This window comes from Megascapheus bottae, chromosome 3, assembly GCF_031878675.1.
Source record: "Megascapheus bottae isolate mThoBot1 chromosome 3, mThoBot2.hap1, whole genome shotgun sequence".
Lineage (NCBI taxonomy): Eukaryota > Metazoa > Chordata > Mammalia > Rodentia > Geomyidae > Megascapheus > Megascapheus bottae.
The window spans coordinates 2,802,270-2,828,339 of NC_143511.1; the positions used below are offsets into that span (position 1 = coordinate 2,802,270).

Consider the following 26,070-nt stretch of genomic DNA (forward strand, 5'->3'; position numbering starts at 1 on the left):
ACTTTGGTCAGAATAGATCCCAGACCTGAAAAAGAATTCACTTGATTAAGAAAGGCCAGAAGATGAGAGGAGGTCTTGAGCAGCATGGAGGAACCTACATAGCAAGATGTTCAGGAACAGTGAGAAAGTGAACCAGAACTAGAGATTGTAAACCTGTAACTCTGGCTGGTTTTTGTTGGGCACTGCAATGTTTTAAAAATCAATTTGTTGCAACACTTCAATGATTGCACATGAAAATTCAGTCTTTGATTTTCCTTAAAAGTGGAGACATCATTCTGCTTTTCTGCAAGGCGCCATGGGGAGCCTCCCTTCCCTGGCTGCTTCTCTGTGTCCTTCCATCAGCATATTTCACTGGCCATATATTTTGTCTGCTCTTAGCAGGCATCTAAGCTTGCTATCCCTGGAGAGGGATGACAGAAGTAACACTTCCAGTTGTGAACTGGCTGGCTTTGCAGCACCATAACCAAGTCTGTCTACCCCCAGAGAAATGATGGGTTGAGATTGTCATAAAAATTAAATCTAGTTTCTGATACTCAAGCAGAACTTGGACAGCAAGTACCAGAGATGGGGGGGGGAGGATGGCTAATGATTTCCCCTTATCAGGGGTGGAGGAGTGGCTGCTGAGCCCATGGTTCACCTCAGGTCTTCTCATGCTTCCTTGCAAAAGCTGAGGCCATCCAACTTTGGAAGCTCATAAAGTATAGTAAAACACAGATGCTCTGGATTAGCCATATTCTTGAACTCTCAGTTTCTCTCCATCTGCTGTAATCTAAGAGAAGCCTGGTATATCTAACTGCTTTCTGGATCTTGGTGTGTCTCCAGTGATGCAGCTAGACCAAGCATACATTAATTGTCCTTCCAGGGCTCAGCCAAACTTTGGGTAAATATTTCTTCTTTTTATGTTGCAGGTACCTTTTGTATTTGCAAATTAAAAGAGATATTTTTCATGGTCGACTGCTGTGCTCTTTTTCTGACGCTGCCTACCTAGGTGCCTGTATTGTTCAAGGTGAGTCTGATGTCTACGTGCCGATCCCTAACGTTGTACTTGGCTAGAGAAGTGTGTTGACCTCACTTCTCTTCCCGACTTGTGTCTATCCTTCCTTCTGCTAGTGGAGGCCAGGTGGGACAGTGTACACAGAGAACTTTTAACTCACAGAGAACTCACACAGGGAGCCTTCAACTCACAGAGAACTCACACGGAGCACTTTCAACTCACCTTTCTCTTGAGCTGGGGAGCCCATGTAGAATGCTAGACTGCAATTTTCACAGTGGGAGTTTATACACTTTACAGCCCCGAAGGAGAGCTTGGATTGTGTGGTTTTCTAAGAAGCTCTGAAGGAATGTGGGTAGTCAAGGCTCTAAACTCCATTTATCAGGTACTGGGTCTATTGGTCAGATAGAGGAAGAAACCGTGCCCATGTGGGTTGGTTTCACACAAATTTATTCTGAAACTTTTTTTGTGTATTGTATATTTTAGATAGATACTTATAGCTATACTTATTTCACGTGTGTGTAAGTGTGCCTCGAATCCCTCAGCTTTTCTAGCTTTGGATAGGTGAGGAGACTACCTGTTTACAATCTGACATAGCTCAATTTGAATCTTTCTTCCCCTCTCCTGGTTATTTTACCATAGACTATTGACTTGAGTCTTTCAAGCTTTGAGATCTTTATGTATGCAATGGGGTAGCCATATCTCCTTCCCAGTTGTGTGATTTCCTGAGACCACCCTGCACCAGGCTGGGGGAGAGTTGGGTCATTAATGGTGGTTACTATTCTCTTTAGGGTTGAACAAGCCAAAAGGGCTGATATCAAAGGGAAACAATTAACGCTGGCTTCTGGATGCTTCTACCCATGAGGCCTGGGGCAGAAAATGGCTGGGAATCGGCCCAGCACCCAAGAGAAGACTGGCTCAGGAGTTCTGATCTCTGAGCTTGTAGAAGGCAGCTAGCTGGCAACAGAGGCTTCTGAGAGGGCCCTACTGCCTCTCCATCTGTGGTATGAATGCTAGAGAATGTTAGAGAAAAAGGAGAGGGTGGAGAACAGATGAGAGAAGGGAGAAGGGGGAGAGCAAAAGAGAGGAGAAGAAAGAGAAAGAAAAGGATACATAGAGAGGTATTGCTCTGTGTCTAGGTATAAAGTTCTTACAATAGATATAGAAAAAAAAGCCTAGGAGCTAATGATATCCCATCAATTGATCACAGGTGACAGTCTTCTGTCCATCACAATACCAAATTTTATTCACAGATCAAGAGAGATATTTGTCCTTTCTGGAGATTTCACATGGTCCATTGTTATACCTGTGGAATACCCCATGCTGTCAAATAGTTTCTTTGGCCCTTTTTCCAAGTGTGTTTGGTGGCTGGGAATTTTGAGGGGGCAGTTTTTCTTCCCTGAGAGCCAACTAGTGATAAATAGAAGATGTTAAACCCAGGGGGGGGGTGATTCCAGTTTAAAGTGGTCAATATTATGCCAGACCCTGCTGGCTCCTATCTAAGACCCTAAATACTCTAGAGGCTGGGACCTAGAAGGTCAAGATTTGAGGCCAGCTTGGGCATGAAAGTCTGAAAGACCCCATCTCCAATTGTATGTAAGCAAGCCAAAGGAGAGTGGAATGCCCTGAATTCAAGCCTTAGTTTCATTATACAGATATACTGTCACACACACACACACACACACACACACACACACACACACACACACGCACACACTCAGGACTGTGGAGACACTGCACTGGAAAGTAGTTCTAGGAGTCTGAGTGTGTTTCTGAAAGCTGTCTCTTGCCCCAGAGTGGAGGTGTATTAAAAATTTCACATTCTCTTCTTTCCTAGTGAGGTGGAAGCATTCCACCTCCAGAAGAGAAGAGGACATCGATGCTAATCCAGGCATAATACAAGCACAAGAACATCTCAGAATGCATTTAGGCATTAGTGAATTATTGTCAATGCTCTAAGGACAAGTTGATAGGGGCTATAATACAAAACTCTCCATTCTGCTCTGTGTTTGAAATAAAGACACGAAGTCTCCATGCAGGTGGACAGAGTCCTATTTCAGCCCTCTATGTTATGAACACTAACCACATACACTGGCTCTGCAGAGAAAGTAGTAGAGGAAAAGGACAGGGAGGTCCATGAGAGGATCTTTTGTCTCTAAAATGTAATATCTGTGAGTCAAAACTGAGTTTTTTAAAGCCCTCTGATGCTCAGTGTGTAGAACAAGCTGCTCTGAAGGGCGTTAAGAAATGCAGACAGAGATGGGCTCAGCCAGGGCCTGTTGTTCCTACAGAATGAAGAGAAAGGTGAGGTCACTGGTTAGAAAGTGGGAGTGCACCTGCCTGGTGGTGCAGTGTCTTGCTTGCTAGTGCCTTTTCCAGGAGTACGTTTTAAGCTTTAGTATATTCTGGATGAGTAAAAACAGCAAGAGTTTTGGCACCAGAATCCAATAAATATATTCAGTGCATACGAAATATATGGCTTTTTATTCATAATACACATTGTAAAACAAACACAGAATGACTTTGGGTTCTATTTATATCCTTTCTTCGTGGAAATGTCTGCCCTGTTCTTTCTACAAAACATAACCAAGAGGGAACTAATGTGTCCTCTTTGTTTGGTATGTCTAACTTGTGGTGTTTCAGCTCCTGCTACATATTCTGAGATGACAGTAGTGCTTTCTTCCTTTGCTCCTGGTCTGCTCCATCTAATGAAGTGCCCTTGGCACTTCCTTCCTCCATCCCTTTCTTCCTCCCTCTCTCCCTTCCTTCTTCCCTCGCTTCCATCTGTCCTTACTTCCTTCTTCCCTTCCTCCCCTTACCTCTTCTTCCTCTCTCCTCTCTTTTCCCTTCCCTTTCCTTCCTTCCTTCCTTCCTTCCTTCCTTCCTTCCTTCCTTCCTTCCTCCCTCCCTCCCTCCCTCTCTCCCTCCCTCCCTCCCTCTCTCCCTCCCTCCCTCCTCCTTTACCTCTTTCCTACCTTCCTTTCTTCACCTCCATCCTCCCTCCTTTCTTCCTTTCTTTTTGGTGGTACTAAGGTTTGAAATCAAGACTTTGTACTTGCTAAGCAGACACTCTATCCCTTGAGCCACACTGCAAGCCTTTTTTTGTTTTAGTTATAGTTTTTTTTAAAAAATAGAATCATATACTTTTGCTAAGGACTCATATCAGTCCTTACTATGTCTCCTTCATACTTGGAACAACAGACATATGCCACCCTACTCAACTTATTGGTTAAGATTGGATCTCACCAACTTTTTGCCTGGGCTGAGCTGTGTTTTTCCCAATCTCCACCTTCTATGTGGCTGAAATAAGTTGAGTATGTGACACTACATCCAATTTAATGCCATTCTTCCTCAACCTTTCACTCTGTTGTCTTGTAGGCATGTATATTTGAAATTACCTTTTTTTTGCCAGTCCTGGGCTTGAGCTCAGGGCCTGAGCACTGTCCTTGGACTTTCTCAAGGCTAGAGCTCTACCACTTGAGCCTCAGCACCACTTCTGGCTTTTTTCTATGTATGTGGTACCGAGGAATCGAACTGGGTCTTCATGCATGCTAGGCAAGCACTTTAACCACTAGGCCAAACTCCCGGCCCTGAAATTACCTTTTTGAGTTGTTTGGGAGTGATTTTCCTGTCAAATTAGCTTTCTGTCACTCTAACAATATTTGCTATAATCAACGTGTAAAGGTAAGAAATCATTTGGGTCAAAGTTTCAGAGGTTCCAGTTCATGGTTGCTTGTCACATTGGGGCTGTGGTAAAGCAGTACATTATGGCAGGAACATGTGACAAAATGAAAACCACTCACCTTATTAGGAAAGACAGCAAAACCAAAATTGAAGAGAGCTGTAATCCTACAATCCACTTTGAAGTCACACCCCTAATGACCTAATGACCTCTTGCTCAACTCCCAATGGTCTAAAGACCACTCACTAACCCCCTCATCTTAAGGTTTCCACCATCCACCTACCAATACTACCAAGCTGAGGTCCAAACATTTAACCACTGGCCTTTGTGTGAGACTTCCAGATCTTTTGTAGGATATTACTCCTCTGGGGTAAATTACCAGATGCTTTTTTCATTGCAGGATTCTTGTGTCTAGCATACAGAAGATTTTCTATGACATCTATTAAATGAGGCAGAATGCTTGCCTCAATTGATCTATACTGTGGGGATGGTATTCAGTACCTCATTCATCTCTTTATGTTCTCTAAACACTTACTGAACAGATTTTGGGTGATAGACACTACAGTGCAATGCCTGTATGGAAGATAGGCAAGTGAGCAGACTACTGTGATGACTAAATGAGAGCCATGTAGAATAGGTCTGTACTCTGAGCAAGGACAGCCATGGGACACTCTTGGAGTAGATGATTTTTGGATCCATAATGTCCATGTCTGGAGTTTTTAGAAGGAGCCTGATCCCAACAGACAAAAAAATACCATTGTCCTTTAGCCTAGCAATAAACGGATCTTACTCATTCTTTTTTTCACATATTTTTATTGTAATTAATAGAAGGGTTACATCATATTTGCCAGATAGAAGGTGCATTAATTCACATACATTGATACCCTTTCTCATGTCTTGGTCCCCATTTCCCTCCCCCCACTACACCCCTCATCTTGTTTTCCCCCCTTCCCTATCCAATTTCAAATAACCAAATACAAATATATCCAATATATCAGATAACAAAGTGAGATACTGTAACAATATGAGATTACCAAGGGACAGCAAAAGAGTTACTCATTCTTTAATTCATAGTCCTGGACTATGAACTCAGGGCCTGAGCACTTTCTCAAGGCTAGAGCTCTACCACTTGAGCCTCAGCACCACTTCTGGCTTTTTTCTATGTATGTGGTACCAAGGAATTGAACCCGGGTCCTTGTGCATGCTAGGCAAACACTCTACCACTAGGCTAAACTCCAGGCCCTGCTGTTGACTTTTTAAAAGAAGTTCTAGAACTTTTTTGAAACCATGGGCTACCTGGCATGTCATTTCACATGTCAATTATGGGAAGATTTGGAATTATAAGCTATTTAATCCTCTTGGCATAAATATTTAGAAGTCTTTTTCACAAGAACTCACCTCTGGTTTCACTTGAAGACAGAATTAAAGAGTATCTGGAGGAGGAGGGGGCAGGGTCTGTGATGGGGACGGCAACCCTATGTGCTGACATAGAACTCCAACTCTGTCAGCTGACATGTGCACTGGAGATGACCAGTTCCACATCAGTAGTCCATTGTCTCATCTCCTATGGATATGGAGATGTCAGCAAGCTCACAGGGGTGTGTACACATGTGTATGTTATTTTGGGTGTGTATGTTTTTGAGCATGTTTTATGTGTACCTCATCAGTTCATAGCTTACTGTCATCATCCATCCCTCTGGGCCTGTCTATTGATTGCTAGATCCATTTTTTCCATTCTCCATTTTCTTTCCTTAAGGCAACAGCTGACTGTCTTTGCATAGTACCCTATAGCACAATTAATATGGTTTTATGCTCATATACTTCTACCTTCCTTAATTGAGACTATGGGCCTCATTTATTTTTCTCATTTTTTTGTGCTCAGAACACTGTTTTGGGATCCATCTATGTGGCCTTTAGCCACCACAGAACAACTTATAGGTGCATCTCCCATCTTTATTCTTCACCCCCACCTTTATTCTTCAGTCCCACCAATGAATGCTCAAGCTGCCTTCTTTTCCAATGCTCATGACTGGTGTGATAGGAAATCTTGAACTTATCCTTTCTTGAATCTAGAGTGTTTCTAGGATATATGCCCAGACGAGGGATTTCTGAGTCACAATATTTGGCTAAATACTCCCACCTTGCTCTCCAGAAGTACATCTATCAAGAATCCCCAGAAGTGCACAAGTGTTTCTGTTTACTCATGTCTCTGCCAACTTCCTAATTTTTTTTGGCAATGTTATGGATGTGAAGTGACATCTTCTTTTGGCTCACATGAATCTGATTACTAATGAGTGTGATTACACTAGTTTTGAATTTCCTCATCTGTGAGGTTGCCTCTTCATCTGTTTGACCATTTCTTGATTGATTTTCCTGTCCATGTACTTATTGATTGATGTGGATTTTTCTTTATTCTAGAATCTGGTTTTGTGACCATATTCTTTTCAGCTTGACATCTCTCTTTGACTCTGATGTCATCCAGTGAACAGAAATAGTGTCATTTTTGTATGAACAAATTAATCAGTTTCTCTCCCATAACCAACAGTAGTTGGTGTTTTATTTTTAACACTCCTTCCTTGCATGCTGTATATATACCCTAGACTGATTTAAGAACTGTGCAGTTTAACTTCTGTGAAGACTTTGAAGAGTGTTGCTTTTTTCATGATTTGCTCTTTTGCTATCATTAGAAACTTTGACAATGAAGGAATAGTAGACAAGAATTACAGCACTGGATGTGAATTCTTGAATGTGCTCAAGGCATACTCATGCTTTTTCTACTTCAAAATTTTAGTGGCCTCTAATTTTGCCTAATAGTTTTCCCACCGTCATTAGTCTACTCTCTCAGGCTGTGGTTCCTGTTTTTGCCAAGATGCCTCCTCCATCTGGCTGATTTCCTTTTGCAAGCTCTTAGAAATCAGCAGAATACATCACACTCACAGACATCACTTGGCTTCCCCAGGGTGAGATCATTACCTGTTCTGCTGGGTCCTTAGAAGCCTAGAGATGCACAGGCATTTCTGTTCCCCACTACCATCTTGAAGATTTTCTGGGGGTGCATTGCTGGACTATAGCTACCACATTAATACAGTATGGCATTTGTTCTTAGATTTGTGCTCTTGAATTTAAAGAGCAATCTTATTTTTTTAATTTAAAAAATTTTATTGTAAATGTGATGCAGAGAGGGGTTACAGTTACATGAGTCAGGTAATGAGTACAATTACTTTTGAGCAGTGTCATTCCTTCCTCATTCTCTTCCAGTTAATGATATTTATTTTTAATGCAGCCCTTTTGCGTTGTTTCACATTTTTGTCTTTTAAAAACAATTAAATGATATTTCCTACACAAACCCAAGCCCTCGGTTCTAAGGAGAGATTTCTCAGACTCAAGAGACCATATTAATACGAATGGAACATTGAGAAAGGTTTCTAGCATAGGCACTTCATATGTGAGGGTCATTTGGAAATATTGAGGATGTGATTAGAATTTGACAAATGAAAATTGGCAAACATTGTGGAGGCTTACTGTGTATTGTGTGGTGATGTGAAATGTGCTTATTTATGAAATGACTACATTGACCTACTTAACATATGTGTAACCTCAAACACCAGTGTATTGTGATGAGAACACTGAAGTCTATCCTCTTGGAGATTTTCACGTGTATCACACATTGTCATTAACTGTAGTCAACACTGTTGTACAGGGGATTTCTTGAGTGGATCGACTGAACTTTTGTGTCCTTTGGCTAACTTCCTAGGGTTTGTATTTTTGATTTTAAGAATGATGTGAACGCTGGGTGCCTGTGACTCAAGCCTCTAATCCTAACTACTCAGATGACTGAGATCTGAATATCACAGTTTGAAGCTATCCCAGGCAGGAAAATCCATGAGACCACCAAAAAGGTAGAAGTGGAGCTATGTCTCAAATGGTAGAGTGCCAGCCTTGAGAAAAAAAAAAGAAAAAGAAAAAGAAAGTGTCTTGAATTTGATCCCCAGGACTCACACTGGAAAAAAATGGAGAATTATAAGAAGAACGTATTACTAACATTTTTGTGCCCGATGGGCAGTAATGCAACCCCCCTGTAATTCCTTGGAAATCTTAATCAATAAGCCCTTCAGCCCCTCAAATATCAATAGTGTTTCCATTGGGAAGCAATGATTCAAGTTGATTTAGCACATAGATGAAGTAAATGAGACCTAAAGAAAGTTGAAAGGTTCCCAGGCTCATTGCACAGATAGGAATGAGTCTCTAGACACGGAGGTGTGGTCTTCCCATGAGTTACACATGCTTTTTTTTTCCTTTTATTTTTCATTATCGAGGTAATGCATAGAGGGGTTACAATTACATTCGTCAGATAGCAGGTGTATTATTTCTCATACATTGATACCCCTTCTTATGTTTTTGTCCCAATTTCCCTTCCCCACCCCCTCCCAATCATCTTGTTTTCTTCCCTTCCCTTTCCTATTTCAAATAAACAACTAAATGTATATACAATATGCCAAGTAACAAAGTCAGATACAGTAACAATTTGAGATTAACCAACGGGAAACAAAGGAGAAGAGAAATAACATCGTACATTAAGAACAATCACTCAAGATAAAGCTCTGGTTTCCATATCCTAGAGATCCTTTCATTTAGTCTCTTCCTATATGACCTTAGGTCCCTAGGTTTTGTGCTATTGTAATTCTCTGCTAGGAGAGTTGTAGATGTCACATGCATTTTGTTAGTGAACTCATTCTAAGCTCTTGCTTTATGTGGCAGAACACATTCTCCATGCACCATGCTTGTGCTGTCATTTTAAATGTCTCCTTTTTTCTACTTTCCACTGGGTACAGCTGAGCTTGGTGATTACGATCCTGATGAGCATCCTGAGAATTACCTCAGTGAGTTTGAGATTTTCCCGAAGCAGTCACAGAAACTGGAAAGAAAAATCATGGAAATTCACAAAAATGATCTCAGGTAATACGGTATGCATTGTGAAAATGATACAGGTGGAAGGCAAGCTTCTCGTAGGAAATGTACAATTCCATGAAGTGAAAATGTTAATACCACATGGGTAGCATGTTTTAGGTGGCCAAGAAAGTCTCTGGCCCTTTAAGGACACTTGGTACCTTTCATTAGTGACAATTTCAGTAGTGTGGGCCCTGGGTAGCTGTTTATGAAGCAGTAGTAGTGAATGACAAGATCTATATATTTTCTCATATCTATGGCTTTCTAACTCCATCCAGTTGCTTTTTCTTTCTTTTTCTGTGCTAGTACTCTGGCTGGAACTCAGGGCCTGGATGCTGTCCCCGAGCTTTTTCACTCAAGGCTGGTGCTCTACCATTTGAGCCACAGTGCTACTTCTGGCCTTTCTGGTGGTTCCTTGGAGATGAGTCTCATGGACTTGCCTGTTCAAGTTGCTTCCAAGCTATAATCCTCAGATCTCAGCCTCCTGAGTAGCTGAGATTACAGGCAACAGCCACTGGCACCCAGCCACCTTGTTTCTGAAAGTGTGAGGTCTAAGATAAATGAACAGTTCGTTCTGATTTGAAATTTGTGTTGACCTTTCCCCTCTTGTGACCATTATTGATTAAGTAGAGTAGAGCTTATTGACATAGCTCCTTCCCTTATTGATGTTGTTTCTAGATGATCATACAGAGAGCCCCAGTAGTCTGTAAAAGGAGCAGATTCTGCAGAGTATTCACTGGGTACCTGACACTATTCTAAGCCCTCTGCATACACTGGCTTCTTGTTTTTCACAGGATCTTAGGAGATAGATGCTGTGGTTGTTTCTCTACTCCAGATGAGAGAACTCTTAGGTACAGAGAGGGCTGCCTGCATGTAGAGCTGATGCTCTTAAGCACTGGATGATGCATGCTTCCACTGTGCATAGGCAATAGGAAATGAAATAAAGCATGCTTAAGACTCATCACTAATGTGGACTTCAGGTAACTCTGGTATTTCAGCACATAATTAGCATGTAGATAGATCCTGTGCAGGTCACAGAAAGCAAACACTTTCATCATAATGGCAAGCACAGACAGTGTTATGGTAAGTATTGGTAGAGAATTGCAAGATCCAAGATGTTGCCATCTTCTGGGCCTCTGATAATTACAGGCACTGGTGTTATGAATGCTGGCACAAACAGCTGCCTTCTTTGTGAAGGCATGCAGTGCTCCCTGCTTTGTGCAGGCACGCCCCCTTCTGGTAAGCATGGACAGAGCACGAGTATGTGCAGGCTTCAGTTTGCAAAAGCCATATTTATTCTTGAAAATAATTAGACATCAAAACATTGTAGTCATTTCAGAAAGCCATGTAGAAACCACAGTGGTCTACTCCATAATAGTATCCCCTAATAGAAAGCTTGGTTGAGATATATGAAACTTGCTGCTGGGCATTAGTGGCTAGCTACTTAGGAGGCTGAGATTTGAGGATCATATTTCAAAGTCAGCTTGGGCAAGAACGTCTGTGAGACTAACTCTTATATCCAGTTAACTACCAAGAGTCTGGAAATGGAGCCCTACCACTCAAAGTGGTAGAGCACTATCCTTGAGCACAAATGCTCAAGTGCCTAGGCCTTGAGTTCAAGGCCCAGGAATGCCCCAGGAATGGTGTGCACATGTGTATGCATGACCATGCATGTGCACACACACACACACACAAACATACATATATACACACACATATCATATATATTTATATTTGATTTGCAGTGTTCTTATACACTTTGGGGTAAGTGCTGGAGTTAGCAATGAAGTTCCCATATTCCAGTTATATTTCAGTTAAAGGCACTATGGCTTAGAGGTGCCTTCGTTGGACCACATAATAAAAGCTGTTGGATGCAGGATTTGCATCCATTATGTATGTTATTTGGAAAATCTTTTGTGACCAGAATTTACAGAGTCTTAAATATTTCAAAGGCATCTTCGTCACAAATGTTTATTTAGCACTTACTGGAGGTCAAAGGGCTTTGTGTGTTCCATGTCACTTGGTCCTCCTCAACCTCTCCAAGGCAGGGAGGGATAAACAATACAGTCTGGAAAGGCGACGAGAGAGCAGCAGTCAGAATGTGAGCTTCGGGTGTTCTGATATGAAGATGCTACCCTGCACTGAAAAATTATGGGAAACATAGTTAGCTGGATATGTCATGGTGTTTCCATGGCAATGGTACCCAAGATGGACACTGGGAGGAGGAGGAGTTAGTAATTTCTGCCTCCAGAGTTTCAAAGAATAGGGCTAAAGAATAGGAGGAGATGAAGTTGAAAGAAGAGAACCTTTAAAGACATTGCAATAAGACTTGGTGACTCACTGGATTTTATGCAGAAATGAGTGGATCAAAGAAAATTCCTTCCTTCCTTCCTTCCCTCCTTCCTTCCTTCCTTCCTTCCTTCCTTCCTTCCTTCCTTCCTTCCTTCCTTCCTTCCTTCCTCCCTCCCTCCCTCCCTCCCTTCCCCCCTCTCCATTTGTTCTTTCTTTTGAGGCAGAATAGGTGTTTGAGCTCGGGACCTGAGTGTGTCCTTGGCTTTTTTTTTTTTTAATTTAACCAAAGGCTAGTACTCTTCCACTTGAACCACATCTTCACTTCTAGCTTTCTGCTAGTTGATCAGCAATAAGAGCCTTGTGGATTTTCCTCCTTGGGATGGCTTTGAACCATAGTTCTTAGATCTCAGCCTTCTTGATAGCTCAGATTACAAGCATGATCCACTAGCGCTCAGCCCAGGCTGTTTGTTAACATTTACAGCCTTGTATATTGGACTCTGTTCCAGCACCTTGATTTGTTGGTGTCTCTGGCACCATGATTTAGAGGTAATCAGTCAGCTATGCTTTATGAATATCATGTTTATGGTCCAAAATTAGCTTGAATAGTTGTCAAACAGTCCTTTATGAGTCTTCACAATATCACTGCTTAATAAAGCAGTTTAGATTCATATCAAAATTGAAGGGACTGTCTGAGTGCTGGTAATCCACACCTGTAATCTTAGCTTGAAGCTTGAGAAGAAAATGTATTGGGACCCTTATCTCTAATAAACCAGTAAAAATCTGGAAATGGCTCAGGTAGTAGAGTGCCAACGTGGACCAAAAAAAGTGGAACAAAAGCATTTCCTGAGTTCAAGCCCCACTTCTAGAACATTAAAAAAAATGGAAAGGAATGGATGGAGAATCCCCACATACCCTCTGCCACCACACAAGATTTCTTGTACTATTATTTACATCTTTCTTGGAGCAGTCCTTACATTATCAATCTATGTTGATACATCAGTCAATCAATCAATGTTGATACATATTAATGTAGACCAGGGTTTATGCTTGATGTTCATTTCATGAGTGTGGACAAATGTTCAATAACACATCGCCACTATTATAGTGTCATTCATAATATATTCCCTGTTCTAATAGATTCCCTGTCACCGAAGCCCTGGAAACCACTGATCAATGATTATTTCTGACTTTTCTAGCATGTCATAGATGAGTGAATATAGCTTTTCACTTTGTGATATGCATTTCTACTTCCTCCATTTATATTCCTGGCTTGATTGCTCCATTTTTTTATCTACTGACTAATATTCTGCTGTCTTGATGTGTGCTGTATCACTGATCATTTACTCATTCACTTTCTGAGGACAACTTGGTTGCTCCCAAGTTTGAGTATATTATTCATAATAAATAGCATCATTGTCATTCAATGCCTATGGGAAGGTTTTTCTGTGTATGTATGCTTTCAGCTTCTTTAGGTAAATGCCAAAGGAGCATGCTCACTATAGGATATTGTATTGGTATGTTTCATTTTGTTAGAAACTGTTTTCCACTGTCTATACCATTTTGCATTCCTGCAAGAAATGAATGAGAGTTCCAATTGTTTCACATCCTAGCTAGCATTTGATGGCATTGGTGTTCTGGATGTTAGCCATTCGAATCAGTGTATAGATAATGGGGTTTTATTTTAAAAGATTTCATAGCAGCATCTTTGTACCTCTTAATACCCTGTGAAATAAAGTATATGGAGTTATATCACATTAGTGATCAGGTGTTATGTTAAAATCTACTGGGTCTGAGTTGTACTTAAATACAACTCTTCTAGATATGGAGTTCTTATTTTGTATAAATAATAATAATTGTGCCATAAATAATAAGTGAGCCATGATTGAATAAACTTTACTGATAAACTAGACGATGGTCCTCAGCCCACAAGAACTAGTTCTCTGACTCTGGTTCTAAAGAAGAGGTCTGGAACCAAGTTCGGCTTCACTTATGTACCACTTCTATACATGATTCTAAGCCAATAAAAGAGATCCCTGTATCTAGAGCTAGATGTGAAGAAGAATCTTGGCAGACTTCATTGAGTTTGGTGTGCAAAGATGAGATCCTAGTGTAGGACTATTTAAAATAAGTTGCCCTTCTAGCGCCATCTGGTGTCCATAAAGAGTCATTACGACAATCCCATAGTACTTGACCATTCAAGAATCTGTTTTCCACAGGTTTAATTGTAGCCATCTGAGTTAAGAGGAAACTCCCATTCCATTAGTCCTGAGGATTCTCAAAAAGAGAATGAAGATAGTAAGATTTATTTTACTGTGAAGAACCTTGATAAACTTCTCTGGATGTTTTTCTTAGTCTTGCCATTTTCTCATCACTAAATTAATCACCAGTTCATTAGGAGAAAAAACATTTACAGCAACTTCAGCCATAGGCCAAAAGCTTTTAAGTATTTGAGAAGTGCAATTGGAAGTGAAGCAGTCTTGGTGAAGTGTATTCCTTGCTGCTAAGCAGCAGGACAAACATCTCTAATTGGTCACTGCTCTGAAGGTCAAATTCAGTGTACTTGGGCTGGAAGCAACAATGGTGTGGTTAACATCTAGCAGTTGTCTTTGTTTCTACACATAGTTATTAGTTAACAAATGATGAGCTTCCTAAAAGTCAGTATTCTACCATGACAAATATTTTCTACATGTGCTCCAGACAAATACATCACAAGAACTCCCTTGGGAAATGTTTTATGTCCATTTAATAAAGCCTTTTTTATTGAATAGGAGGAAGAGGAGGGAATGTCCAATTCTTTTACAAATTATCTGCCATGTCTTCTCCCTCTCCCCATCTCCTTTCCCTTGGTTAGTCCCTTCCAAAATTCCCCATGCATTCCTCTGATAGGATATCAAGACCACTTCTCTTTTTGTTGACATTTAGTATAACAGCTTTGCTAGGTAGTAGAAGATGAAATTGTTTTGCATCAAATATTCCTCTACAAAAACAAAATCCTTGCATTACATAGCATAGAATTGGACATTTCTGGACAATAGTGGGTCAGGAGCAAACATGTACACCATCTGAGTTGGTAACTTTATTTTTGTTGCTTGTGGGGCTTGATTCTGGGCCTGGATGCTGTCCCTGAGCTCTTCAGCTCAAGGGTACTGCCCTACCCATTGAGCCACAGCACCACTTCCGGTTTTCTGGTGGATAATTGGAGATAAGAGTCTTACAGACTTTAGTGTCTGGGCAGACTTTGAACCACAATCCTCAGATCTCAGCCTCGTGAATAGCTAGCATTACAGGCGTGAATCACCCTACCCAGTTTGAGGTAACATTTTTTTATAAGTGAAAGCTGGATTAAACAACTTGAAGGAGAAGGAACCATGTCACCAAAGCACAACAAGACTGTGAAATAGAGGAGGGAGAGGCCTACTGAATGTCAGAGTTAAACTTGCTTAGTATGTTCTCTGGCTGTCCCTGATTGTGATTCTAACTTACAAGGCAAAATCAAAGACTCTAAATTTTCGATGACTCTATCACAATGCATTCATCTACCCATTTAACCATCCTTCATCCATCTATGATTTATCTACCTATCCATTCATCCATCAATGACTCACTCATTCATCCATGTATTTTTGCATCTGTCCATTCATATAACATGTATTTTTTGAAGAGCAATCTTGCTTGGGAAAGTGTAGCAGTGTACAACATCAGATCTTCATGTTTCACTAATAAGCTAGAGTTTCCTCAGGTTCCCTTCACCAACCACACTGCCAATACTTCATGTATTCAAAGTTTTTAAAATCTAATGCAATATGATTAGTTCCTTCGTACTTTTTATCAAAGGATCTGTGCCCACAGAACCTTTAACTCTGAAGAGATGACAATCTAGAACCAAAATAAAATTAGGTCCAGTTCCTAGCTTGGATGGGATTAGTGGCTCTCTGTTTCAATTGATATTGAGTTTCTGACCACCAGCTACCATTTTGAACAGATAAGGAACTGGAGGTTTGAGAAAGTGTCTTATCTAATGCTCCACAGTTACCAAGCAGTAGCTTAGCCTGAAATCCAGGTGTTTATCTTTTATCCTTCCAATAAGGGATACACAGCTGTTACCAAATTGGTGATGTCTTATCTAATTCCCTGTGAAGAGATGGTGCCTCGTGGTCTCAACAGATAATGTCACCCTCCAAGTAAAAGACTGTCCAAGTGAAAACTTCTGTTTCTAGTGAGAATATTGAAAGACTTGCAACCTCTATGTCTAAGACCAAAATAACACCAACAACAAGATTAACAAAAAATGTATTTTTTTATGTGTGCCAGTACTAGGGTTTGAACTCAGGGTTTTGTGTTCTTGCTTCGCTATTTCACTTGAACCATACCTTCACTTGCAGCTTTTTGATGATTAACTGGAGATAAGCATCTCATGGACTTTCTGTCCAGGCTGGTCTTAAACCTTGATCCTCCTATCTCAGCCTCCTGAGTAATTAGGATTACAGGTGTGAGCCTCAAGTGCCTGGCTGACAAAATTATATTTCTGAGTCCATCTGAGAGCTGAGGATACGAGAAACTTAGGTGTACTAATATCCAGAATGTTCATCCAAGGAACCACACAGTTACTACAGCTTCGGGTGGGACAATGGAAGGAGATGAATATGCCATCGGTGGGGTATGAACCACAGCCAAACCTTTATCCTGCTGCAGAATTGCATGGCTTTCCTTAGAGTCACTCCAGACTCTAAGCTGTCTTCAAGTTGTATGATCTAATTAAACTCAAATTGAGAATTCCACTGTTCGGGAAGAGAACGTCCAGTCTTCTCTACCTGAATGTAATTCTGATGTTTGTAGGTCCTTAGGGACTGAATGAGGGAACAAAGGAGTCAATCCCACACTCTGTCCTGCCAGTTGTGAACTCCAGGTCATTTCTAGGAAAACCTACACTTCATTCCACTGTTAGTGGCCATGAATTATTTGCGCTCATTCTTTGAGCATTTGGTGTGTTCATACTTTATATGATGGTTTGCTAAAGGAAGATCAATATAACAGATTGTTTCTGGCTTAAAGTATTCAGAGACACAAGGGGTAGGTGGGAGGTTAGACAGCTAAATACATAATTACTTTACCTTACCTAATTTATTCGGAAAGTATATCTTTGGAGAATTGCTCACTCTTACAAAAGAATTCCCTGGTCTTTATCTCTAAATGTCTCAGTTGAGACACTATTATTCTTAGCAGAACATTTCACAGTGTAGTGTTTAAAAGGTAGAACATCTTTACTTTCTATTACTAACCAGAGTTTTTGCCCGAAAAAAATGTCTAGTGAGAGATTCAAAGGAGAAAAAGAAACCTTTTCTATTTCATCGGTCTTGGTTTCTTCTTGGAAAATAGATGGTTAAATGGCTTCTTCCTCAGTAAGTCTGGAGTCTTCAGGATTTCAGTGCTGTTGGGGTCCCAGTCTTCTTCCTTTGGCTTGTTGTTCTTCTACCCTCTCATTTTTTTTGTGCCTGTCCTGGTGCTTCAACTCAGGGCCTGAGCACTATCCCTGAGATATTTCTGCTCAAAGCTAGCTCTGTACTCTACTTGAACCATGGCTCCCCTTCCAGTTTCTTTGGTGTTTAATTAGAGACAAGAGTCTCACAGACTTTACAGCCAGGCTGGCTTCGAAACGTGGCCCTTAAATCTCAGTTTCCTGGAAGTAGTTACGATAACAGGAATGGGCCATCAGAGCCTGGCTTGTGGTCTTCTTTAGCATTTGCAGTTAGCCTTTCTCTGGATATGAATTTTTGTAGTCTCTCACTTAGTCAATGGAGATATGTAGTCAAACCTAAAGCAAGTGATGCTGACTTGAGGTAAAAGGCTCCTAAAAAGTTCACATGGAGCCACAGAAGATCTTAAGTAATCAAAGTTATTTGAAGCAAAAGAACAAAGTTGGAGATGACTATTCTACTGGACTTTCAAGGATACAGCATAGTTGCAGTAACCAAAACCTCATGCTACTGGCCTAAAAGCAGACACAGAAATCAACAGAGCAGAAAAGAATGCCCAGAGGTTAACATGAATTTATAATCAGTTCATCAACTCACAATGGAGAAAGACAAGTCGCTTCAAGAAGCAGTATTGGGTCATGTACAAGCCAATCACTCAAAGTATGAAATTCAAAGAAGGCTGAATGGACGAAACTTAAATCCCTTCTCCATGGGAGAGAGGGAAGTGGGAATTGTAGGCAATATCAAAGAAGGACTAAATGATTTTTAGAGAACCCAAAGAAGAGAAAAAGAGACAAAGATTTCACAGGCTCTGGGTATGTTAGTTAGCTGCCTTTCATCTCTTCTATTAGTTAATCGTCCCTGCTTAAATTAGATGCCAGAGGAGGAGTTCATGTAAATCGGCAATTAACTATCTTATCTTTTCTTAGTCAGATTAAAAAAACCAAACTTCAGAGAAAGTGTACCCTTCAGAGGCATGCTTCAGCAACCTACTTCTTCCAACTAAAGAAAGGCATTACTTCCTAAAGTTTCCACCATCCACCAAAAGCTAATTCCATTTAGTTATGAATCCATCAGAGAATTAAGCCATCCACGACAGTAGTTGTGCTCACAACCCAATCACTCCCAAGAAGTCCTAGCTCTGAATATTGTTTCTTTGGGGATCAAGTCTTCAACATCTAAGCCTTTGAAGCTGGAGGTGGGGAGGAATCCCAGAGCTAAACTATAACACACTGTGATAGTCTGCAATGTAAACATATATCACTACCATATAAATCATGCAAAAATAATGCTAACTCAACTGTGCAAGAAAATAGGCAATTTGCTCTCTCATGGAAGAAAATATGCTAAGAATTGCACTAAGCAGATAAATCTCTTCCCACTAAAGGCATTGGGCATAAAGCAATTCAGTTGGAAACTATGTCTTTCTATTGGTGTTTGGGTCTGTTCTTGTCTGGTAGAGGTGCTGTAGTCATGGCAAGGCCTCCGCAGGGAGACCCCTAGAGAGTCTTCATACAATGGGAGAGTCTAATTGAATTTTATTCCAGAATGTAAGAGTGGAGAATATTTCTCCAAAGCCACTTCTATTCTACTCTTGAGTTTTTCCTTGACCTGAGTTACATCTCAAAAGCAAAAGCATCATAAAAGAAATGTCCTATTTCACAAATAAAAATCTCATTTTTAGAAAAAAAAAAGAAGCAGTATTGAGAAAACTGGATATCCTCAGACAGAAGAATGAAATTAGACCCTTATTTTTTCATTGTTAGCAAAAAATAATTCTAAATGAATTATATTGAAGACCTGAAATGATGAAATGTCTCTGTCTTTGGATATTTTAATTCTGTTTTTCTTATTTTTGAAAGTCATAGAAATAGTATCCCCAAGCTTCCTAGGTTCAACTTTATTTTTGGGACATCTACTTACTTGATATATGTAGCTATATTTCTTTATGGCTGTGTAGTATTCCGTTGTCTGTCCATCCTTGATTAACATTTGAGCTGCTTTCTATGTTTTGTGATACAAATAACACAACTATGGTAGTTTCATGTATTTCTTGGAGCATCACTGGTATGTGTTGTATATATAAATATGAATATAATTATTATAGGCCAAGGTGTTTCCCAGATTAATTTTACCAAATGCTTTTCTATAACAGTATATGGTGCTTTTATAAAAATCAGTTTTAATGATTTCTTCTCATTAATTTTACTATAGATAGATATGATCATGGTTTCTTATAATTATCATCTATTTATTTTTGCAGTATTGGAGTTTGAATTCAGGGGCCTCATGCTTGCTATACAATCTATCATTTGAGCTATGCCCCCAACTCTCATAGTTTTAATATACATTTTCTTTCTTTCTTCCCTTTTTCTCTTTTCCTTCCTCCCTCCCTCCCTCCCTCCCTCCCTCCCTCCCTCCCTCCTTCCCTCCCTTCCTCCCTCCCTCCCTCCCTCCCTCCCTCCCTCCCTCCTTCCCTCCCTTCCTCCCTTCCTCCCTTCCTCTCTCCCTCCCTCCCTCCCTCCTTCCCTCCCTCCCTCCCTCCCTCCCTTCCTCCCTTCCTTCCTCCCTCCCTCCCTCCCTCCCTTCCTCCCTCCCTCCCTCCCTTCCTCCCTTCCTCCCTCCCTCCCTTCCTCCCTTCCTCCCTTCCTCCCTTCCTCCCTTCCTTCCTCCTTCCCTCCCTCCCTCCCTCCTTCCCTCCCTCCCTCCCTCCCTCCCTCCCTCCCTCCCTTCCTCCCTTCCTTCCTCCCTTTCTTCTTCTCTCCCTCCTGTCCTCCTTTTCTCTTTCTTTCTTTCTTTCTTTCTTTCTTTCTTTCTTTCTTTCTTTCTTTCTTTCTCTTTCTTTTCTTTCCTTCTTTCCCTCTTTTTCACTCTTTCTTCTTTTTGCCAGTCCTAAGGCTTGAACTCAGGATCTATGCACTGTCCTTGAACTTCTTTTGGTTAAGGTTAGCACTCTAATCTCAGCTTTTTTTTTTTTTTTTTTGCCAATCCTGGGCTTAAGCTCAGGGCCTGAGCACTGTCCTTGGATTTTTCTCAAGGCTAGAACTCTACCACTTGAGCCACAGCACCACTTCTGGCTTTTTCTAAGTATGTGGTACCAAGGAATCGAACCCCAGTCTTCGTGCATGCTAGGCAAGCACTCTACCACTAGGCCAAACTCCCGGCCCCGTTGATAGTTTAATGTAGATGAGTCTCCCAGACTTTCTATAAGGACTGGTTTTGAACCACAATCCTCAAATTTCAGCCTCATGAGTAGCTAAGATTACAAATGTGAGCCACCAGTGCCAGTTAATTTATATTTTCTTGATCCTACAGAGACTAAGCAGATCTTCATGTATTGTTTTTTTTGTAGACTTTCAATTGGTTAAAACTTTATTAAGTCCTTATTTTTTCCCGGGCGAGTTGGCTTAAATTCTTTTTCATAGTTCATTGACTTGTACAAACTTTAAAGGTGTTTTAAGTAAGATTAGTTTGTATGCATTACTGACATCTTCTTGCATATGTTGGCTTTCCTTTGTGCACCCTGGATGACATCCCCTGATGAATAGAAAGCCTTATGTTTAATAGGACACCCTGTGGAGCTCTGGAGCATTGGCGCCCTGTGGAGTTGAGTGCTTGTGATTTCAAATTAAATACCCACCAAACTTGGAAAAGATGGAGAAGTGACTGAAAAGAAGCCTCCAAAGCAAGAAAAATTTAGTCTCTTTCCATTTCGGCTTGTTTTCTAGTACAGTAAAACGTTTATAGCCGGACACTAAATCAGAGATTTATTTAGCTCATAGTTCAGCGAATTCAAGAGTGTGGCTCCAACACGTGCTTAGGTCTGGTGAGGATCTTCTGCCTCCATCATAGCTTGATGGGTGGCCAAAGAGAGAGCATGTATATGCTGGAGAGGCCACATAGCCAGACAAGAAGCCAGAGAAATTCAGAGGTTAGACTTGCTAGCAGCTAGACATGGGAGTCTTACAAGTGTAATCCAGCTGTACAAGAGGTATAGGTTAAGAGGATTGTGATTCAAGACTAGCAAGGACAAAAACATAAGATACTATCCAAAAAATAACTAAAGCAAAAATAAGCTTGTGGCGTGGCTCAAGTGCAACCAACTGATAAACTAAACCAACTTACTCCCACATGAACTTACCAAGATGCCATGAAAACAACAATAATCCCTTTTAGGGCGTTACTGGTAGTAGCTTACTGGTCTAGCACTAGGCCTCCTCTTCAAGGTCCTGCCACCCCTCCTCACACTGACACCCTAGAGACCAAGCATCCATCACATGAGCTGGGGAGGGCACACTCTATCCCCAAACCATAGCCCCTTCCAACATGAACTTCTAATTATAACTTTTCACAATGAACTTGTGAATAGAAGAGAAGGTTGGACTTTTCAAGCCACATGGGCTGTCAGAGTTAACAGTGTGGTTATAAAGAGTCACTGACCATTTGGCCAGTCACAAGTATGATCAGCTCTTAGAGCAGAGCAGGAGTGATTGTGCATAGTTGGGGGGGGGGCACTTTCAACCTGGGGAAGACCATCCACACAGAGCCCGGAGACTGCAAGTGGCACATGGATGCTTTGGCTTTGGTTCTGGTTTAGTTTGGCACATAGCCAATGAGTTCTTAAATTCCAAGTTTAGAAAACTGAAATGGAGATGCTTAAAAACACACTGAAGAGGGCAGCTTCAAATGCTTTGTCCTGAGGTGTGTATGGGAGAGAGGAATGAGGGAAGATGAGGGCCAAGAGAGTGCGGGGGTGGGCAGTCTAAGCAGCAGAGGGGTAGACAACACATTATTTGAGCATGAAATTATCCTTATCTTTTGATGAAAAGTTAAAATAGTGTAAAAAGTTTGAGAGAAACAGAGAAATAGCTGTATATTTTTAGTGTGTGACTCTCTTGAGTCTGTTTTGGAAGGAAAAGGTACAACTACTGTGCCTTGTGAAGAAAAGAATCAAAGAAAGCAACAACAGTAGGATTTATTAGAGTTCAAGAGCCCACACAGTACTTTACAGGATAAAAAAATAAACCTTCCCCATTTGTACCGCAGTGAAATTTCACTCTAAAACTGAAGGAGAAATCACGAAAAGCTCCAGAAAGACTTTAATTTCCCAAAGTAGGCATCTGAATTAATTCCTTGGAAACATTCTATAAAATATGGAACTTAAAAGACATTTCTTCCTTGTGGCAAGCCAACAGTAGCTCACATCTATAATGCTAGCCACTCAGGAGGCTGAGATCAAGGGATCATGGTTCAAAATCAGTTTGAGCAGGAAAGTCTGTGAGACTTACATTCAGTGAAGCACCAAAAGGCCAGAAGTGGAACTGGAGCTTAAAGCAGTAGACTGCTAGTCTTCAGTGAAAATGCTAGAGACAGCACTAAAGCCCTGACTTCAATCCTCAGGACCTCCCCACCCCCTGCAAAAAATTATCTCTACATTAAAAATAAACAGGGGTGCTGGTGGCTCACAACTGTAACCTTAGCTATTTAGGAGACTGAGGTCTGAGGATTCTGGTTGGAAGCCAGACTTGACAGAAAAGACCATGAGACCAAAAATCTGGAAGGAGAGTTGTGGCTCAAGTGGTATCAGCCTTGAGTGAAAATACTAAATGAGAGTATGGACCTTGAGTTCAAGCTCCAGTACAGATATACGGAAGTAAAGAAAAGAAAAGAGCTGGGAATGTGGCTTAGTGGTAGAGTGCTTGCCTAGCATGTATGAAGCCCTAGGTTTGATTCCTCAGTACCACATAAACAGGAGAAACTAGAAATGATGCTTTTATTCAAGTGGTAGAGCAAAAAAGAAGCTCAGGTTCAGTGCCCAGGCCCTGAGTTCAAGCCCCAGAACTGGAAAAAAAGGAATAAAAGAAAGGAAGGAAGGAAATAAGGAAAAGCACAGAACAGGCAGTTTCTTTCACATAGAAGTCTTTTTCTTCCTTCCCCAAGTTCTTGTGTGAGTAGTATAAAAACAAAAACCCCATTAGACAAGTGATATAAGAAATAATTCCCTCCTTGGGTCAGAAGAACTGAGGTGTTTCTGGAAGACAGGAAATAGAGGGACAAAGCCAAACATGTACACAGCAGATCATTCTGGGTGCCTTAGGCTTTGGGTACTTGGCATAGTCACTGTAGTGGGTAGACAGCTGAGTTTGGGGCCATGTGTCTCCTTCCTCTCTTGCTTTGTGAAATAAAGGGCAGCAGCAATATTTAGCTGAGGGAACCTGTGTGTGAGAAAAGGAGATTCCAGGTAGATCTAAAAACTTTACTGAAACTCAAGTTATCCATACATACATCCTCTTTCCACATCAAATCCCTTTTCTACGACCTCTGGAGGCCACTTTGTTAAGCAGATACATTTTGTTGGTGAGCAACCAACAAAAATCACCAAGCACTTTAGAAAACATCCATCACTGAATGAGAAACTGACTCAACAATAAAGGGCTCTTTACCAAGATACAGTGTTCTGGGAGCTAACAGGATTGAACCTTCCCAAGAAATGAGCAAGTCCTATTCATGAAATGAGAACAGGCTGCTATTTCAAGATCCAACACGTTATATTATATAGGAAATGAAATACTTAAATGACACTTAAAAAGACAGAAATAATACAAAGAGCAGAATGTGCACAGCTGAAGAATTAATTGACAAGTGAGAAGTTTGAATAATGAAATAACTTGGTATCTGGAAATACAAGGATATAAAGATGAAATGAAGATAGGCCTTGGAATGTCAAAATACACAGACCAGTACTATAGCAGGCCCTTTCAACGGAAAGATAAAGAGATGAAAGAGGAACCGAGAGAGAAGAGGGGAAGGGAGAGAGAAAAAAAACTTTGAAGGGCTTTAGGGAGAAGGTAATTGGGCTTGATTTGTTTTATAGACCTGTTTGGTGTCTTGAAGAGATGAGAGGGATCCATCTAAGAGGAGGGAGATTTAATACTGAAATACAATTTTGCATTTTAAATATAAAAATGATTTTCAATAGCAAACTTTTCTTAGTGATTAGACTTACCGAATTATTATTGAGAAGAGTTCCAATTCTCTATGATATACTTGACTGTTCATCCTCGTGAGGTCTTTGAAATGTTGTTCAATCCTGGTGTCAAAGTTTACCCTGTGAGGATTTTACCACCGTGAATGTTTGTAGACCTTTTATTCCCCCTGAGGACACAACCTTGTTTATCCCCTTAGAGGTCAGTACTAGGACTCTACTTGTGATTAAGATTTCCTTTCAAAATCCCCAGCTCTCCATGCCATGGCTGACAATTCTTTGTGCCCAGAAGCCTTATGTTTAGGCTTGTGGATAAGGCTACAGGATTTCCCAGTTTCTACCCAGAGCAGTAATCTTTGAAAATGAATAGGGGAGAACAGATGCTAAGTTTTATTTTGTATTAGGATTGAATTAGCAAGAACTGGTACATTGGTAACTTGATTAACTGTACAGGTCACTGGAGAGTGCTCAGAATACTTGTGGGTTCATCATGGGATAATTAGAGAACATGAGATCAGAGTTATTAGCCAACAGCTCCTCATTGTGACAAAAAATGACTGGTTTTTCTGATCACTGTTTATGTAGAGAACATCTTTATTCAGTAGAGAATACCATACATTATTGATTAGAGGGATTTTTGACCTATACTTTTTCTATTGTAACTCCCTAAACTTTTCTTGTATGATTTTAGAGGCCAGAGTCCACCAATTGCTGAATTTAACTTACTCGTGAAGGCGCACACTTTGGAAACCTACGGAGTAGATCCTCACCCATGCAAGGTAACTGCTGCAAACACTGACTGACTTATAATGATTGTGTAACCCCAGAGAGAATTAACTGGTGTGCAGGAAGAACCTTCTGGTAAGATTGCCCCAGCTTCAATCTCACTGTATAATCGGAAGGGTTGTGGTCACAAGTTTTGGTAGTTGACTGTTTTTTTTTGTTGTTGTTTTGTTTTGTTTTTTCACTAGGGTCTTGTAATTGCTCACTAATTGCCATGAGGTAGCTATGTTCTATATACTAATAGACATGAATTTATTCACTAAGTAGATTGTTTCTTTTGGAAAGTTAGAGGATCCTAACAGGTTTAATTTCAAGATTAATATACAGTCTTGAGGGCCAACCTAGGCAGATAAATCTGCAAGACTGTTATCTCTGAATAACCAGTGTTAGAAATAGCTTAGAATGTTGGGGGCCACACAGGAATAAAGACACCAAGAGGAACTAGACACAGCAAAGTTTACTTCTGCAGAAGGGAAAGGTGCATCATCAGCCAAAAATCTGACCAGCAACTGTACACAGAGCAGGAAGGCTGCTCCTTTTTTAATCCCTAAAGGCAGCAGGCCCTGTCCTCTGCTCACATTGCCTGAGTTCAGATTCATGATCTGCAAAAGGATGTAGCTTAATTAATTTTATATAATTAAAATTTGACCAGTTAATTAAAGTGATTAAGAAAAGTATATGTGAAGTGCTCCCATTAAAAGATGGGCCAAAGACTTAAAGAGAGACTTCTCTGAAGAAGAAATAAGAATGGCCTATAGACACATGAAGAAATGCTCGACATCTTTGGCCATAAAAGAAATGCAAATCAAAACAACTCTGAGATTCCACCTCACTCCAGTTAGAATGGCCATGATCAAGAAATCTAATAACAACAGATGCTGAAGGGGATGTAGCCAGGAGGAATCACAATTACACA

At 40.7% G+C, this 26,070-nt stretch overlaps 1 protein-coding gene across 4 annotated transcripts in view; it reads left to right on the forward strand.

The window, feature by feature from the left end:
- Positions 1 to 26,070, forward strand: part of Frmd3 (FERM domain containing 3) — a 281,531-nt gene that overhangs the window by 191,078 nt on the left and 64,383 nt on the right. For all 4 annotated transcript variants that reach the window (XM_090329478.1, XM_090329480.1, XM_090329479.1 and 1 more), the window contains 3 exons: positions 909 to 1,006; positions 9,506 to 9,629; positions 25,063 to 25,150. In XM_090329478.1, the coding sequence (XP_090185604.1) occupies positions 909 to 1,006; positions 9,506 to 9,629; positions 25,063 to 25,150 (310 nt within the window). The remainder of the gene's footprint in view (positions 1 to 908; positions 1,007 to 9,505; positions 9,630 to 25,062; positions 25,151 to 26,070) is intronic.